Below are 19723 nucleotides of genomic sequence, written 5' to 3' on the forward strand. Positions count from 1 at the left end.
ATGGTTTCCTATGGGAAATTATTTTTTGGGATACACACTTTTCGCCTTACACACTCTGTCTGGGAACCAATTAAGTTCGTAAGCCAAGGTATCACTGTATTTGACTTTCGAATAGCTCTCACCGATTAAGGAGCTGATGGTCATTCACGAGTCTCATCACATGTCCGACATTAAAAAAAAAAAAAAAAAAAAAGATTGAGACAAAGATCCATTTAACTGCTACGAGCTGTGATGGTTCCCCACAGGTTTGTCATCACAGGTGACACCGGCGACATTACATGAGGCCATTTGGCACATGATCATCACAGATATTGATTGTCGGCGCATCAAGCTCCTGACCTTGCTGGATATTGAAGTCAGCACACTAATTGGAATGAAAGGCACCAATGTGATGTATTAATTAAAGGAAAAAAAACAGTAAAAAGATAGATAGAAGCACAAATAGAAAGCCTCCCCCCCCAAAAATATCCCATCAACATATTTGAAAAAAATCATTAAAGTGACATATTGCGTTAAAATAGTTTCAATATTTTAAAAAGTAGAAATACATCGACCACCTGAATACCTGTTGGCGGTTCATAATTATATATTATATTTCTTACATACGTATATTTTTAATTACATATACATATATATAATACTTTTATATCTAACTACCTATCTATCTAACTACCTATCTATCTATCTATCTATCTAGCTAGCTATCTTGCTATCTATCTTGCTATCTATCTTGCTATCTATTTAGCTATCGAGCTAGCTATCTATCGAGCTATGAATCTATCTATCTAGCTCTCTATCTAGCTATCTATATTGCTATCTATTTACCTATCTATCTATCTTGCTATCTATTTAGCTATCGAGCTAGCTATCTATCGAGCTATGAATCTATCTATCTAGCTCTCTATCTAGCTATCTATATTGCTATCTATTTACCTATCTATCTAGCTATCTATCTAGCTAACTATCTATTTCGCTATCTAGCTATCTATTTAGCTATCTAGCTAGCTAACTATCAAGCTAGCTAACTATAAACAGGTATTCAGTCAGTCGCTGTATTTCTAGTTTTTAAGGTATTGAAAAAATTTGAACGCAAAGTGTCGCTTTAAAACAGGGGTGTCAAAGTCATTTTTTGCCGCGGGCCACATTGTAGTTATGGTTTCCTCTCGAGGGCCGTTATGAATTTGGGGAACCCATTAGAATGTTTAAATCCTTTCAAATATTACACATAGAGCACACAGCAAATTAATAAATAACTCGTTTTCAAATCTGAAGTCAAGAATAATGACTTTTATTGTGGTTGACATCCAAAAATATGAAATTTTGGCTCAGATTTTAGCAATCATCATGGAATTTAACAAGTTTGATTTGCTTTCGCGGGCCGAAAAAAATGATGTGGCGGGCCGGATTTGGCCCGCAGGCCTTGACTTTGACACCTGTGCTTTAAAATGAATTGACTGTCATTTTAGAATAAATGACAAAAAGATTTACTCAATAAGTTGAAATTAACCAATGGCTTACTGAATAAATGTGCTCTTATTCAGTAGCATCACTACTTCGCGAAGACTTAACCATGATTTGTAGCAAGGCCCCGGCTTTCAAAATAAAAATCCCCAACGATCAGATTAATTCCCAGCTTCCAAGATTCTGATGACAATTACAAATGAATTTAATGTCCACGTATACTCTCCTGTTTTTTTTTTCCTTCTTTCTTTTTGTGGTCCCGAGACATTTCAGCGCTTCGTCTCTGGGTGTCCGCACATCACACATGCTCATTAATTCAGCTCGTCACGGAACCTCGAGGGGGGTCCCCGCTGTCAACTGATGTGATTGTAAACCGCTGTTGGAAAAGACGTCTCCGAATTGGAGGGACGCTGCGGGTGTCCATCGCTAAACAAGGCGCTACCAGAGTGGCCGCCATTTTTGTGCGCAGACAAATAGCCGCGATTTACCTTGAAGACGCCGGCTTCAGGTTTATGTTGACCTTCTCTTAACCTGACGCCCCTTGAGAAATAATTCAAAGTATTACCTTTTTTTTTCACTCTGCCTCCTTTTTTTTTGTCTTTCGTGCCATCGTCTGCACTCAGACTAGTTTTTAGTGCATATCGGGCGGGGGGGTGTTCTACCTTCAATTTAATGGACAACCGACACCATTTTTTTGTTTCCTAACTGACATCAGAAAAACGTTTTATAGTATCTAAAATACCCAAAACATACAGGCTGATATTTTAGTCAAATGCAAAACACCACTAAAAATGAGTTAAAGTGTCCCAAAACTACTTCAAAATGATTTTAGAAGGTCCCGCCCCCTTGTTCGTGACGTCACGCCAGGACGTCTTGCCTTGCTCTAGAATCAAAACAATGGCTTCAGATTCTGAGAAAATGCTTTCTTGTTATTCATCCAGTTATGAATATGATTCAAATGTTCTGAAGAGGAAAGCATAAATGTTTGCAATCCATTAAAGAAGTCCTCAATTCGAGCCGTCTGGACTCCAATGTAGCGTCCCAGAAAATGCACAAGATGGCGCCCAAGCTCATTGGAAATGGGCTGATTTGTCTAAAACAAAATTCCTTCATTTTAAATGACTCAAGGCTACACTCAACATAGTCATTTGTATAGTCGTAAGCTATCTATCTTTATCTCGCTAGCTAGTAAGCTAACTCATAAGCTATGAGAGTTTTGAAAGGCTCTAGAATCAAAACAATGGCTTCAGATTCGGAGAAGATGCTTTCTTGTTACTCATGCAGTGATGAATATGATTCAAATAGTTCTGAAGAGGAAAGCATACATGTTTGAAATCTATTAAAGAAGTCCTTCTCTATCAATTCGAGCCGTCAGTAGTCCAATGTAGTGTCCCAGAAAATGCACAAGATGGCACCCAACCTCCGTTGGAAATGGGCTGATTTGTCCGCTGGGAATTTGTGTCAACTAGTATCAAATAGTAGTCTTGTTGCAACACACAACGATTCACCATTGTGTTATTTATGTGTTTTCCTTCTAATTTCGCCAGCAACACGGATCAACACGAAAATTTCAGGTGAAAAAAATTACCCAAAATGCATTGTGTGTTACTTTAAAGGTCAGGGGCGTTCCCTCCGTGACGTCACTTAGGGAATCGTCATCAACTCGAAAACAAGACTTCCTGAATATTCAGCGCGAGTCTTAAAACGTAAAATATAGCTATATGCGGTGGAATCTTTGGAAAATGCGCTCAGTAGAAGTCATTTGAAGTTATTTTACAAATTATGGACACAACTTGTCCGGAGGCGTCGGTTGTCCTTTAACCCGACGCCCCTTGAGAAATAATTGAAAGAATTACCTTTTTTTTCACTCACTTTGTCATGAATTTTTCGTGCTCAGGGAATGCGTGCAGGCATCACGTCGCCGTCGTCTGCACTCAGACTGTAGTTTTTAGCCCAAAGTGCATATCGGGGTGATGGGGGGGGGGGGTCTCCCTTCAATTTAATGCTCACGACTTGAATCGCTTCCACCTCTACGCGCACACAGTCGCCCGCCAACTTTCCACGCTTAATTAATTAATCAAAAGCCACAAAAAGTGGGCGCAGGAGCTTATTTGACAGGTTTGCGTGTGATTAATTAGTTTAATAACGATTGCGGGGGTGGTCTGCGGGAACTCTGTGATTGGGTTGTGAAAACAAATGTATGCGTTATTTTGATTGGAGGAAAACTGGCGAGTTTGAAAGTCACATCCGGAGATGACTTCATTAAGTCTTGATGAGGGCTTCGCCGCCACGGCGACGGTTTTACACTTGCCCCCTACTCCCGATTTTACTTCAATAACTGTATGACCCATGTACGTTTCAACGGAAGCATACAAACAAAAAAAAAACAAGTCAATAAGTCAACTGGATTAAAGAAAAGCCTCTTCTTACGAATTTAATTGTTTCCCAGAAAGTGTGTTTAATAGATAGCTAACAGCTAGCTAGCTAATGGATAGTTAATACAACATCATTTGTAACAAACCGAAAACTGTTTTTTCTCACAGGCTGTCAGCCAATAGCTAATGAATAGATAGCGAATAGATAGCCAATAGCTAGTGGATAGATAGCTATTAGTACTGGAAATGTGAAACAAAATGGCGGACCAAACAATAAACATCATTTGTAACGGACCGAAAAACTGTTTTTTCTCTCAGGCTGTCAGCCAATAGCTAACGAATAGATAGCCAATAGCTAGTGACTAGCTAGCTATTAGTACTGGAGACGTGAAAAACAAAATGGCGGACCAAACAATAAACATCATTTGTAACGGACCGAAAACTGTTTTTTCTCTCAGGCTGTCACAGCTAACGAATAGATAGCCAATAGCTAGCGAATAGATAGCCAATAGCTAGTGGATAGATAGCTATTAGTACTGGAGACGTGAAACAAAATGGCGGACCAAACAATAAACATCATTTGTAACGGACGAAAAACTGTTTTTTCTCTCAGGCTGTCACAGCTAACGAATAGATAGCCAATAGCTAGCGAATAGATAGCCAATAGCTAGTGGATAGATAGCTATTAGTACTGGAGACGTGAAACAAAATGGCAGACCAAACAATAAACATCATTTGTAACGGACGAAAAACTGTTTTTTCTCTCAGGCTGTCAGCCAATAGCTAGCGAATAGATAGCCAATAGCTAGTGGATAGATAGCTATTAGTACTGGAGACGTGAAACAAAATGGCGGACCAAACAATAAACATCATTTGTAACGGACCGAAAACTGTTTTTTCTCTCAGGCTGTCACAGGTAACGAATAGATAGCCAATAGCTAGCAAATAGATAGCTATTAGTACTGGAGACGTGAAACAAAATGGCAGACCAAACAATAAACATCATTTGTAACGGACGAAAAACTGTTTTTTCTCTCAGGCTGTCAGCCAATAGCTAGCGAATAGATAGCCAATAGCTAGCGAATAGATAGACGTGAAACAAAATGGCGGACCAAACAATAAACATCCCTCAAGATCATGTAAACGAAACAAACACCAGAAGCACCCCCAAAAAAAATACAAATAAAATATTTTTAAAAAACAGGAGACGTTTTGTCTTTCAAGTAATGATGAACCAAAGCGCTGATTACATATAAAAATAACTCAAATGTTTTTTTTTTTTCTCTTCAACATACTCTTAAAGCTCCTCACAGTGGGACTATTTCATTAATTTAACCCCCCTACCCCTTTTTTGTCTCCTCATCATAATGAGCTGAATTGATTGCCGAACCCTCTCCAGCTCAAAACCACTGCGCTCAGGAAATCACGGGGATGAGCAAACGTAGCGCACGGCAGACGACATGTTGTCTCCATGGACACGTGGGGGGAGGGGTTCATTTGAAAAAAAAAAAAAGAAGTGTCTTCACCCAGGAAAAGTACAGTGATACCTTAGCTTACAAACTTAATTGGTTCCCAGACAGAGTGTGTAAGGCGAAAAGTGTGTATCTCAAAAATTAATTTCCCCTAGGAAACCATTAAAATAAGAATAATCCGTTCCCAGGTCCCCATAAAACATAATTTTCTACTTTCTAATTTTCTTAAAGCTACACAAAATATACCTTACTTTATGTATAATAAATGTGCTATGGTATTATAATTAAAGGTATACACTGTACTGTATAATAAAGTGGTTTTATTGACCTTTATGGTGGTCGTTGATGGCTTGATGGAATGGAGTGTCCGGTTTCATCGGCATTAAACACTTGATGAGGAACGTAGCCTTCTTCTTTCACCATCTTGAGGAATGATCCCTTGTAGGTGCTTTCTCTGCCATAATTTTACCTAGTTCCTCATCAATTGTGTTCTGTTTAGCTGGGTTGATAGCTTTTTGCATCAAGTGTACAGATGGCTTGTGCGGGTTATTTGTGGAGCCTGATTGATGGGATATTTTAACCTTCCAGTCTACAGTCTGCCTTTGAACTATCAAAGTTGTAACGAGTTCAAATTGCACTGTTTTCTATCCATTTTTTCACCATTTCACTTTAGTTTTTTTCTTTCAAGCTCTGTCATCACCCTTTCTGTGTGTGTTTTTTTCTCTCTCTCTGTCGTCTGCCTGTCTCTTTAATGTTTAACCCCCCCCCCCCCCCCCCTGCTGCGTTCTTGACCAATCACGTGGCTTTAACCAAAGACTGGGGGCGGGGAATCGAGGACAAAACAGTTGGCCACCATTTTCTTGTTAGGAGAACGGGCTCATTCGCGAACGACACATCACTCATTTTGGCAGCTCCGTGTGTATCCCGAGAAATAGTTTGTATGCCAAGGTAACATTTTCATAAATGTAACATTCGTAAACCGAAAAGTTTGTAAGCCAATGGGTTCGTAAACCGCGTTATCAGTGTATAAAGAATGCATTTTGGTCCAATTACCCTCCCTTCGATCATGCTATTTTTCTCCAAGGGTGTTTATTTTGAGAGGGAGGCGGTTGGGGGGGAGTTCATAACAGCGTGGTTCGATATCTCCTGACGTTGGCGGAGCATCTGGAGTTCCTCTTGTCAAAGTTTCATGAAATCTATGCAAATGTTTTTAATTTGAAACCATCGTGTGACTTCCTGTGATGTTCTTTCGCCGTGTGTGGAAAAACGATGCTAATGAGTTAGCTTACTCATAATCGCCGGCGGTTGCCCAAAACGATTTACAGAAACCACCTGACTGACAAAAGGTGCTCAGAGGCGAAGCGAAAGGTAACACGACGAAGTGAGCGATGTTTCCTCATCCCCTTGCCAGCTTGTCGCGTCTGATAATGGACGCGAACGTGTTTTGGCTCGGCGGGCGTCTGAATTATTTAGATAACGGCGGTTTTCTTTATGATGTATTTTATCTTCAATCGATTTCAGAGCGGTAATGTTGGAGAGAAGATGACTGGCACTCAGAATACGTTAGTATTCGGTTGTATTACGTGAGTGCCTTTATTACTGAATCTAATTAAGAACTTCCTGACTTGGTCGACCGGTTGACGCTAACGCGGTGTGCGTGCGTACGCATAACCTAGCGTGTTTACCCCATACTCGTATCCGATGTAGAAATAATCTGGGCCACTGATAGTAAAACTGATTTGTTTTTGCTAAATATGTATTTATTTATGTATTTACAGTAAAGTCTCGATATATATATCGGATATATCGATAGTCCCGGTTATATCGATACTATTTCTATGCACGCACGGAGAAAATTACATGCAAACAGGGTCGGATATATCGATAGTCCCGGTTATATCGATATTTTTTTGGACTCCCTTGAATATCGATATAACGAGACTTTACTGTATTTAAATATCAATTTATTTGTGTCTTTATTTGTTTTTTTTATATGTAATTTATTTATGTATTTATCGGCTATTTATTTATTTTGTATTTTATTTTATTATTATTATTATTATTTTATTATTATTATGTTTATTATTATTATGTTTATTTTTTATTGCCTTTGTATTTATTTATTTCTTGTTATTTTGTTTATTTTTTATTTACTATTTATTTATTTATTTATTTATTTATTTGTCTATTTCTTTCTTCCTTTATTTTTAATTTATATGTATTTATTTAATTTATATTTATTCATGTATCTATTTATTTACCTATTTATTTATTTGGTTTAGTTTTTTTTTTTAATTTATGTATGGTTGAGTGAACGCTGGCACGTCCTTTCAAAACTCTCAAGGACACTTTACAGTCACTGGATTTTTTTGTGCGGGTGAGCAGTGGAAGCCATTCACACCAGCGTTCACTCTACCCGCAGGTCTTATAATATAATAATAATAATAATAATAACAATATTACATTTCATTTATAAGTGCCTTTCAAAACTCTCAAGGTCATATTATTATTATTTTTTTTTATTGTTGACTTCATTTTTAGAGCAGCTCCTCTATTTTGTTTTTCTACCTTTCCTCTTCCTTCCATAACTTTGCTGCTGTGAAATATAAATGTATTCACTGCGAGGCTAATGAACGCTAAACCCATCTAATCCAATCCAAATATTTTCTTCTCCCATTTGGATGCGGAAATGTATGTTAGCTAAAATTCCTATAAGGGGCCCAAAAAAAGTATTTTTGTGGTTTCTATAGCTTGCTTCCATGCCAAAGCTCATGAGATGGCACATTTTGCTTCCTGTATTGTTTGATTTCAGTCCGCTCGTAACAAACCTGAAGTCCGCCGACGAGTGACATTTTCACGAAGACACCCCGAGAGTGATTCTCGCCTGGAATGTTTATTCTTCGCCCTCATCGTCCTATACGGGACTGTATGTACTCATGCTGATGAGTATTCATGAGAATGGAAATGCCATGAACATTAGCAGGCGCCACTCGGGGTAATGAATAAGTCGCGCTTGCTTGTTTTGATAGCGGACGAGCTTGCATCAGTCATATCCATACAGGTGGGGCGTCCCCTGGAAATTAATTTAGAACTTGGAGTTGGAAACAAAAAAAAAAGCATAGCTTGAGAAAAGGGGAAAGGAGTAAGCCCCTCTGTCTTATTTTTTTGTCCCCGATTAGATAATTAGCAAGAAATAATACAGTGATACGTCAGTTTACGAACCCCTTGGCTTACGAACTTTTCGGTTAACGAACGGTAAATTTATGAACATTTTACCTTGGCATACAAACTATTTTTCGGGATACACACGGAGCTGCCACAATGAGTTTGCGAACGAGCCCGTTCTAACAAGAAAATAGCAGCCGGATTGTTTAGGTCCTCTACTCCCCGCCCCCCAGTCGTCAGTTAAAGCCACGTGATTGGTCAAGAATGCAGCAGTGGGGGCGGGGGGTTACAAACAGAGAGAGAGTGAAGCCATTCTCCAAAAAAGAAAATGGCAGCTGACATTTTTTTTCTTCCCCTCTATTCCCCGCCCCAGTCTTCGGTTAAAGCCAGGTGATTGGTCAAGAACGCAGCAGTGAGGGGAGGTGGTTTAAACATTAAAGAGACAGGCAGACGACAGAGAGTGACAAAATGGATAGGAAACAGTGAAATTTGAACTTGTTTCAACTTTGTTAGTTCAAAGGCAGAGTGTAGACTGCAAGGTTATAATATCCCATCAATCAGGCTCCACAAATAACCTGCATAAGTCATCTGTACACTATATGCAAAAAGCTATCAACCCAGCTTAACAGAACACAATTGATGAGGAACAAGGTAAAATTAGCGCAGAGAAGGTGCTTTCTCCGCAAGGGATCATTCCTCAAGATGGCGAAAGAAGAAGGCTACGTTCCCCATCAAGTGTTTAATGCTGATGAAACCGGCCACGCCATTCCATCAAGCCATCAACGACCATCACAAAGGTAAATAAAATGACTTTATTATATGGTACAGTTTATTTCTTTAATTTTAATACCATAGCACATTTATTATACATAAAGTAAGGTATATTTTGTGTAGTTTTAAGAAAATTACAAAGTAGAAAATTATGTTTTCAGGGAACCTGGGAACGCATTATTCTCATTTTAATGGTTTCCTATGGGAAATTATTTTTTGGGATACACACTTTTCATTTTACACACTCTGGGAACCAATTAAATTCGTAAGCCAAGGTATCACTGTATTTGAAAGAGGTCCTCCATGCCGCTTTTACGATGAGATTGAGTGAGAGACAGATATGTTAGAAAGCGCAATAGCGTTTTATTAATAGCAAGCAGTTTGTACCAAAAAAACGAATCATCACTAAATGGCGGGCCGCTGAGGGGAGAGAAAAAAAGTGGTTTTGAAATGCCTCTCACGTCCCATTGAAAGCATTTTTAAATTTGCTGTTATGGATGAAATAAATAAAAAAAATGGATTGATGTGGAAAGGAACAAAAAAAAAAAAAAAAAAGATTTGATTTGGTCCAGCAGTCATTGTGGTGCTTTGGAAGCGTTGCCTCCATGCCGGGATGTTTATGTAAGATGGCTCGGATGAGCAGGCTGTGACACGCTTGTTGCCATGGAGGCTTTCAGCCCGCGGGGGTCAAAGTGCACATGACTTTGACAGTCCTTTCATGTTTTTTCCCCCTCTCTCTGTGTGTGTGTGTGTGTGTGTGTGTATTCCGCATTGGAATTATGAGAAAAGCAGGAAAAGACAGAAGAAAAGGAACAGACCAGAATAGACGATTGGGATAAACGGATAACTCCTTAGAGGCTGCATGTGAAGCCCATTTGAAGAAATGATTGGTTGACTTTCCTGGGGCAAAAGCCCCCCTCCCTCCACCCCCACCCCCTTTCTCACGCATCAATAAAACATAAACATGAATAAATACGCTGCTTTCGCCCTGGCGGCGTTCTTACTTAATTTCACGTTTGCAAGGGAGCGACGAGACGCATGGAAATGAGATTTTTATTTTATTTTTTTTTACCTTAAAGCCTTTGGAATTCTACCGGCAGCCATTTTGGCCTTGTTTCCTCCCCCTCTTAACCGCCATTTTATTTACATAAAAAGCCAGACGGCCACACACAAAAAGACTAAAAAAAAATATAGCATTTTGCCATTAATTCAGCTTCATTTGTCGTGTTATTTTATGGCCCACCCCCATTTGCATATATATTAGAGGCTCTCTATTGAACGCATCCACACGAACAGAGGCTATCAATAACAAGTGAAGTGAAGACGTCGGGAACTGTCGGCAAGCGCGTGTACTCTTGATGTATCCGCTCACAGGGACACAAATCAAGCAAACAAGTCATCTGCCTCACTAGTTCGTCGTCGGTCTCTGAGGTAACTCTGTGGTGACACAATTCGAAAGGGTCGCCTCCTGTTAATGAGCCAGAAGCACAAGCATGATGGTAGCGGAAAGGGTTGAATGATTTTTTTAGGGGGGAAAAAGTCATCCAAGCGTGTCTTAAACACCCCCCCAACTCCCTCAATATTGTGATTGCGTTTTAATATTTCATCTACGGTGATACCTTGGTTTACGAACCCCTTGGCTTATGAACGTTTCGGTTTACGAACGTAACATTTATTAAAATGTTACCTTGGCATACAAACTATTTTTCGGGATAGACACGGAGCTGCCACAATGAATGATGTGTCATTCGCGAGCGAGCCCGTTGTTCTAACATCAAAATGGCAGCCCCCCCCAGTCTTCGGTTAAAGCCACGTGATTGGTCAAGAACGCAGCAGTGAGGGGCGGTGGTTTAAACATTAAAGAGATAGGCGAGAGAGTGACAAAATGGATAGAAGACAGTGACATTTGGACTTGTTTCAACATTGATAATTCAAAGGCAAAGAGTGTAGACTGCAAGGTTAAAATATCCCATCAATCATGCTCCACAAACAACCCGCACAAGCCATCTGTACACGTGATGCAAAAAGCTAGCAACCCAGCTAAACGGAACACAATTGATGAGGAACTAGGTAAAATTATCACAGAGAAAGCACCTACAAGGGAGCATTCCTCAAGATGGTGAAAGAAGAAGGCTACGTTCCTCATCGAGTGTTTAGTGCTGATTAAACCGGCCACTCCATTCCATCAAGCCATCATCGATCATCAGAAAGGTAAATAAAACGACCTTATTATACAATACAGTTTATTTCTTTAATTATAATACCATATCACATTTATTATACATAAAATAAGGTATAATTTGTGTCGTTTTAAGGCTTAGAAAGTAGAAAATTATGTTTTATGGGGACCTGGGAACGGATTATTCTCATTTTAATGGTTTCCATTGGGAAAGTAAGTTTTGGGATACACAATTTTCACCTTTACACACTCTGTCTGGGAACCAATTAAGTTCGTAAGCCAAGGTATCACTATATTTCATCTTCTCGTAAAGTTTTTTTTAACAAACGGTAGCCGTAAAGTAATCAATAATTGTCATCTGAGTGATGACACATCAGTGTTTCAGTTCTAAGAATAGACTGGCGGGTGTGTTAAAGTCAAATGAAGCGTGAGTAGGTATGAAAGACACTTACAGAAGGTAACTCAGAAATTAGTCAAGGCTGAGATTTGCGTGTGGGCGTTGGTGATGACAACTTAAGAAAATTCATTCCTTTTAGCACTCCACTCGTATAGAAACGTTATATAAGTTATATTAGTTATATTTATTGTTTTTTCTTTTCAATAAAAAAATATGGGTAAAATTTTATCATATTTAAAATATAAAATACATACATATAACATATTTATGTCTATTTTATGTTAATTTATTTTTTACATCATTTTGCAAATGAGAAAATTAGAATTTCCTATAAAAAAAATACACAAATCTATATGTATTATAATTTGTAATTAAAATAATTATATATTTTAACTTAAATTATATATATATATATATATATATATATATATATACTGTATGTATACACGCGTATATTTTGTTTATCTTTTGCATAGTTTTGCCAATGAGAAAATTACTTAATAACTATTTTTATAATTGTTTATTAAAAAATATTAAAACAATCTATATCTATTTTTTACATTTATAGTTAAAATTATATATATTATTTTATAATTTAAACAAATGATTTATGTATATTTTGTTGATTTTTGTTTTTACATTGTTTTGCAAATGAGAAAATGTTATTTAAAAAAAATATTAGTTTCTATTAAAATTATTAAATACACATAGTATTTTAAATCATTTTCTTTAAAAAATATATATACATATATTATGATTTCTAAATATTATTTATGTATCCTTTGTTAATTTATTGATTTATTTTAAATTCTAAAATTATATATTATTATATTATAATTATTATAAAGTATATATTATAAATATATAATTGAAAATTATACACTTTTAAAATAAATATATATTTTTTTAAATTAGACATATATACATATATATGTATATTTTGTTAATTTATCTTTTACATATTGTATATCAGGGTTCTCAAACTCCGGTCCTCAAGGGCCGTGATCCTACATGTTTTCCAAGTCTCCCTGTTGCAACACACCTGTTGCAACACAGCCTCAGGTGCTTTGCAACAGGGCGACTTGGAAAACATGTAGGACTGCTGCCCTCGAGGACCGGAGTTTTAGACCCCTGCTTTATATAGTGTATGGATTTTTTTTCCATTGTAATTAAAAACACTTTTTGGAGCGTATGTATGTATGAAATCCCCGTAATCCAAAGTAATAAATAAACTTGATCACAAGCGGTCAATGACTGAATTTGTTTGATGTCGGATCAAATTGTTTCGAGCATTAACTTGAGTTGTCCTCGGCCTGGAGACAAACGATCAACAAAGCTTTCCTCCTCGTATCGCTTTTCTCAAAGTGAGCATTTAGGCCTGACATCACCACCGTTTAAGCGAATCTTTTTACGCCAAATTGATTCCGACTGGAGCCCTCGGACCTGGCAGACATGAAGCATTTAGTTATGCTAATGCTATATCTGTCTTTGTGATTGCTTAATTAACCCGTAATACGGCTCGTCCTGGACGTGCGCACGAACGAGCTCTGTTTGAAGGCTGCGGGTCAATTGGGTTTCCGACGTCTTCAAAGACGTCTTAAAGACACGTCTTTTGTTCCGCCGAATGCGCCGCTACGTCGTCCCCCCCCCCCCCCTTTAGCTTTAATGATTCGTTCGGCAGGTCCCGCAAGGTTAATGTGTTTAAACTAACTGTAATTGAGCTTGTGACCCATCTTCCAGGCTTTATGAAATTTAGTCCGGATATGCCATGTTTCTCCTCCTCGATTGTTATTCCAAATCCCTCCTTCCCTCCAGTCTCTTTGTTCACCCCCACGTCCCCTCCCCCACCCTGCATGGCCTCCACTACTTCCTAGTCTGAATTATGCTCATCCCCATGGGGCGGTCTTTTATAATACTATTGGAGTGACAATAATGTGTTTGCAAAGCATTTCGCTTGGGCCCTCTGTGCATTCGCAGCCTCTTGTTTTACGGGCCGCCATTCCGACTCCCTAGAAAGACATTGTCCAGAGAACATGGACACACTGGATGTCCTCCAATTAGCTAAATGTATCCCGTTCGACTATAACGGACAAACGTGTATGAGAGAGGAACGCGGGGCCATTTTCAGTGTTCACTGAGCAATTAACGGTTTCTGCAGACTTTTTCCTGCTGTCATTCCAAATGAGGGGCACACACACAGATTCCTGTTTCAAAGGTTTTATGAGGTCCTGATAACTCCAGATAAGGAGTGAGGACCACCATTGCTGATAAGTTTACAGAGAACTCGTGTTACATTTTTACACTAAATGTCACCCCATTTCCTACTTCAACAATTTGAAACTGAAATAACAGCAGGTGTGAGGTTTTTGAATGGGTACATTCAAAGTCCTCACCCCTGTAGTGAATTTGGTTAAAATATTGTTTTACTTTTTGTGGTATGAACTTTTTCCTCGCATTAACCACGCACACGGACACACACATAAACACAGACACAGTGAGTAAAACGTGTGTGTATCCAAGTGAAATGAAAATACACACCAAAAATCTTTTTGGGTGAATTTGTGAGGACCTCTCTGAATCGTTAACAGATGCATATATAAACCCTCTAGAAGCCTTTAGAATGAAAAAAAAACTTGTGTGGAACGGCCAAAAGTTCCTCACTTGTCAAAAATGTCCTCACTATGTATGGTATAAAACGTGAGTGGTCCTCACAAGACTAGTCATACAAACACACACACACATACATTCCTGTTTCAAATGTTTTGTGAGGTCCGGATATATCCAGATAAGAAGTGAGGACCACCGTTGCTGATAAGTCTGGAGAAGAACTAGTGTTAAATTTGAACACTAAATGTCATGTCACCCCATTTCCCACTTCTTTAAATACAAAGAAATAAAAAGTGGATTTGAAACTGAAATAACAGCACGAGTGAGGTTTCTGAATGGGTAGATTCAAAGTCCTCACCCCTGTAGTGAATTTGGTTAAAATATCATTTTACTTTTTGTTATGAACTTTTTCCTCTCATTAACCACGCACACACATAAACACACACACAGTGAGTAAAAAGTGTGTGTATCCAAGTGAAATGAAAATACACACCAAAAATCTTTTTGGGTGAATTTGTGAGGACCTCTCTGAATCGTTAACGGATGCATATATAAACCCTCTAGTAGCCTTTAGAATGAAAAAAAACTTGTGTGGAACGGCCAAAAGTTCCTCACTTGTCAAAAATGTCCTCACTATGTATGGTATAAAATGTGAGTGGTCCTCACAAGACTAGTCATACAAACACACACATACATTCCTGTTTCAAAGGTTTTGTGAGGTCCGGATATATGCAGATAAGAAGTGAGGACCACCGTTGCTGATAAGTCTGGAGAAGAACTAGTGTTAAATTTGAACACTAAATGTCATGTCACCCCATTTCCCACTTCTTTAAATACAAAGAAATAAAAAGTGGATTTGAAACTGAAATAACAGCACGAGTGAGGTTTCTGAATGGGTAGATTCAAAGTCCTCACCCCTGTAGTGAATTTGGTTAAAATATCATTTTACTTTTTGTTATGAACTTTTTCCTCTCATTAACCACGCACACACATAAACACACACACAGTGAGTAAAAAGTGTGTGTATGCTATAAAAAAAAAATTCTGGTGTCAGTTAGTAAAGAAAAAAAGTGATGTCGGTTGTCCTTTAAGACCCATTTGAAAATGTTCCTTTTTTTTGTGCTTAATCAAATGACACAAGCGTCGTCGTCCATTCGAAGTGATGCAAACGCAGACCCGCCCTTCATCCTCTGCACTTGTTGAACAACCGTTCTCCAATCTGGCCTCGACTTTCGGTATACCGTGCACGTCACATAAATCATCGGCAATAATGCCATCGCGACAACTATTCCCTGACGCGCCTTCTTTCTGAGAAGAAGTTACAGATGAAAGAGGAGAGAATCAAAGTCTCCTTTCACTAGTGGTTCACAGATGTCTTATTTTGTTCCAGCTGGCGCTTGTTTTCAAGGCGCTATACCAATAAAGATGCTTTGTACTGTATTAAAAGTACAACATAGAATTGTTTTTGTTTCTTGACATTCACTTTTATTGTTTGGTCATGTTTTTTTGTATGTACAGTAAAGTCTCGTTATATCGATATCGGATATATCGATAGTCCCGGTTATAGCGATACTATTTCTATGCACGCACGGAGAAAATTACATGCAAACAGGGTCGGATATATCGATAGTCCCGGTTATATCGATATTTTTTCGGACTCCCTTGAGTATCGATATAACGAGACTTTACTGTATTTTACATTACAGTGCATTGTTTTCTTTGCTAAAAGATGGAAGTGATTGTGATACCGTGATACCTTGGCTTACGAACTTAATTGGTTCCCAGACAGAGTATGTAAGGCGAAAAGTGTGTATCCCAAAAAATAACTTCCCATAGGAAACCATTAAAATGAGAAAAATCCGTTCCCAGGTCCCCATAAAACATAATTTCCTATTTTTCTAAGCCTTAAAACTACACAAAATATACCTTATTTTATGTATAATAAATACGCTATGGTATTATAATTAAAGAAATAAACTGTACTGTACAATAAAGTCATTTTATTTATATTTGTGATGGTCGTTGATGGCTTGATGGAATGGAGTGGCCGGTTTCATCAGCATTAAACACATGATGAGGAACGTAGCCTTCTTCTTTCACCATCTTGATGAATGATCCCTTGTAGGTGCGTTCTCTGCGATAATTTTATCTAGTTCCTCATCAATTGTGTTCTGTTTAGCTGGGTTGATAGATTTTTGCATCAAGTGTACCAATGGCTTATGCAGGTTGTTTGTGGAGCCTGATTGATGGGATATTTTAACCTTGCAGTCTACACTTTGCTACACTTTGCCTGCCATTTTCTTTTCGGAGAACGGGCTCGTTCGCCAACGATACATCACTCATTGTGGCAGCTCCGTGTGTGTCCCGGAAAATAGTTCATATGCCAAGGTAAAATTTTCATAAATTTAACGTTCGTAAACCGAAAAGTTCGTAAGACAAGGGTTGCGTGAACCGAGGTATCACTGTATTTTTTTATATCTGGAACGGATTAATGGCATTTCAATACGTTCCAATGGAAGGACTTGCTTTCATGTAAGAATGACTTAAAAATGGCCGTTTTGAACCAAACTGGCGGATTTTGTAGTTTTTCCCGGGTAATATTTTTTGTGTGTTTAAATCAAATGCTTACCAAACGTCATTTTAAACCCATTCCAACGTCCCTCCTACCTCATGATGACTGATGCTTTCCCATTGCAGGTAATCCTCATCCTGACGAAGCTGTACGACTTCAACCTTGGCGCCGTTACCGAAAGCTCTTTGTGGAGGTACGTTGCTTTGAATATTATTGATGCATAGAGAGCCGATTCGGCATGGCGCTGCCTATAATTTGATAAACATGCAAAAGCACCACGAAGGAAAATATATTCATAGTTGGCTGCGCCATTCGGGGTGACTTATAGCATGTGCAAAGATGAAAAATGAAGATACATCGGACACCCGTATGGCGTATGTTTTAATAAAACAGATATCTTTCCATGACTTTTTCTCTCTTCACTTTGGTTCCTATTATCTCAAACTAGGCGTGTTACTTTTTTCAAGGTAACGATCACCACGGTTGAGCTGATCATAACTAATAGAGGTGTTGTGGTCCCACTGTTCAAGGTGCGCTGTTGTGGGTGTGAACACAGACCGTACTACATAACATACACAAATAAGATGTAAAAACAAATTTAAATATTTGATGTAAACAGCAATTCATGAAATTTGCAAATGACCAAGTTGGATCAGTATCTGTAATTTTGGCTCGACAGGCCACACTGGCCAGGGCTATCGGGCCACCAATCATGTCTGACTGTCAACAGTTCTACCTTTAACATTATTTATTTATTTATGCAAATTTCCCCATCGTGGGACAAATTTTTCTGATTATTTATATTTATTTATTTACTTGTTTGTTTATTTGTTTTTTTTTTTGTTTGTCTAGCTATTGAGCTAGTTTGCTATCTAGTTATCTGGCTAGCTATCTAGCTATGTAGTTAGCGAGCGAGTCCTTAGTTACCTAGTTATCTAGCTATCTAGCTAGCTCGTTAGTTAGTCCTTAGTTAGCTAGCTACCTAACTAAGTAGTTAGTGTTTAGTGAGTTGGGTAGCTAGCTAATTAGTTAAGCTAATTAGGGATTAACTAACGAGCTAGCTACCTAACTAACTAAACACTAACTACTTAGTTAGGTAGCTAGCTAATTAGGGATTAACCAACGAGCTAGATAGATAGATGGATGGATAACTAAGTTGTCAGTTGTAGTTCGTTACTTAGTTGCACACAAGTATCAGTACTTTTGTAAAATCCAGAGTGCCACCTTCGCCTAATTTTCTGCCAAGAAAACGCCACATGACCCTAGCACAGATAGACACTGGGTACGCTCCGCAGTTGAGTCAATAAACTACTTGAAATATCGTGAGCTGTCAGGAGTCGTCAACATCCCAAAAAAACGGGGTTACGCGCCGAGACCGAGAAGTAGCAAAAGCGGCAGACAGGTGGCAGTGGAGGGTTTTTTTTTTTTTTGTGTGTCCTTTTGCACATTCACTTTGCTAGCGGGTCTAACGAAGAAATAAAAAAACATCTGCTCAACAGTGTGACCGCCTTGCCTGCCGCCACCAGCACCTCTCACGTCTGTCAACACGCACACGCATAAACACAAAAGGAAGAAAAAAAAACATATTTTCAGTCACGCAAAGCGTAACATTTCTGGTCTTCAATGACAGTTCAATTATAAAATGAGTTGCTATAAACAAGGTTTTGGATTGTGTGTGGAAAATGGGGGGGGGGGGGGGGCAATGAATAAATAAATATATAAATCAAATAGCATGGCTTAATATTCAGACAAACAAAAAGCCAGAAAATTATTTTCATTCATATGAAAAGCCAAACCGGTTGCATCATTAGGTACACACACATTAACAACGGTGATGATACAGTGATACCTTGGTTTACGAACCCCTTGGCTTACGAACTTTTCGGTTTACGAATGTTAAATTTTACCTTGGCCTACGAACTTTTTTGTGTCGTTCGCGAATGAGCCCGTTCTTCTAACAACAAAATGGCAGCCGACTGTTTTTGTCCTCTATTCCCCGCCTCGGTTAAAGCCACGTGATTGGTCAAGAACGCAGCAGTGAGGGGGAATGGTTTAAACATTAACGAGAAAGGCAAACGACAGTGAGAGAGTTTAAACTTTGATTCAAAGGCAGAGTATAGACTGCAAGGTTAAAATTCCCACCAATCAGGCTCCACAAATAACCCGCACAAGCCATATGTGACGTCGTTGGGGGGGTTGCATATTAGAAGGCGTCGGTTGTCCTTTGAAGGACAACCGACAGCATTTTTTGTTTCGTAACTCACACCAGAAAAACGTTTTATAGCATCTAAAATACATCTAAAAATACTAGTTAGGAGACGGCTCTCATCGTTCATTTCAGAGATCCGGCTCTAAGAACCGGCTCGTTCGCGAATGACACATCACGAGAATATCTGCGCCGAGGAAGACGCAAGTCGAATGTCAGTCACTTCATGTGTTAATCGTGCATTTAAAGTTGCTCTCGTAGTTGAATGCGAGGCTTTGATGATCAGCGTCGAATCGTTTACCAAAACTGGCCGTTTGCGAAGAGCAACTTTTGCACAAGTTTGCTAACGTATTTCTTCCGTGTCTCTGTGATTTGGTATGTTTTTGTACCTATAGCTGTTAGCGAGTGCTAACGTATCTCACTTTTTACTGTTGTGTTTTTTTACTGGCTGTCTTACTACCGTAATGCATGTTGTGTTGCTGCCGCGTCACTGTTTTGAAAGAAAAAGTAAGGTATAT

General features: G+C 38.6%; 1 protein-coding gene across 2 annotated transcripts in view; it reads left to right on the forward strand.

Annotated features, from left to right (window-relative positions):
- Nucleotides 1-19723, forward strand: part of sorcs3b (sortilin related VPS10 domain containing receptor 3b) — a 71378-nt gene that overhangs the window by 10717 nt on the left and 40938 nt on the right. For both annotated transcript variants that reach the window (XM_089011531.1, XM_089011530.1), the window contains exon 2: nucleotides 17125-17192. In XM_089011531.1, the coding sequence (XP_088867657.1) occupies nucleotides 17125-17192 (68 nt within the window). The remainder of the gene's footprint in view (nucleotides 1-17124; nucleotides 17193-19723) is intronic.

The sequence above is a fragment of the Hippocampus bargibanti genome, linkage group LG13 (assembly GCF_051943395.1).
Source record: "Hippocampus bargibanti isolate YZ-2025 linkage group LG13, ASM5194339v1, whole genome shotgun sequence".
In the NCBI taxonomy this organism is placed as follows: Eukaryota; Metazoa; Chordata; class Actinopteri; order Syngnathiformes; family Syngnathidae; genus Hippocampus; species Hippocampus bargibanti.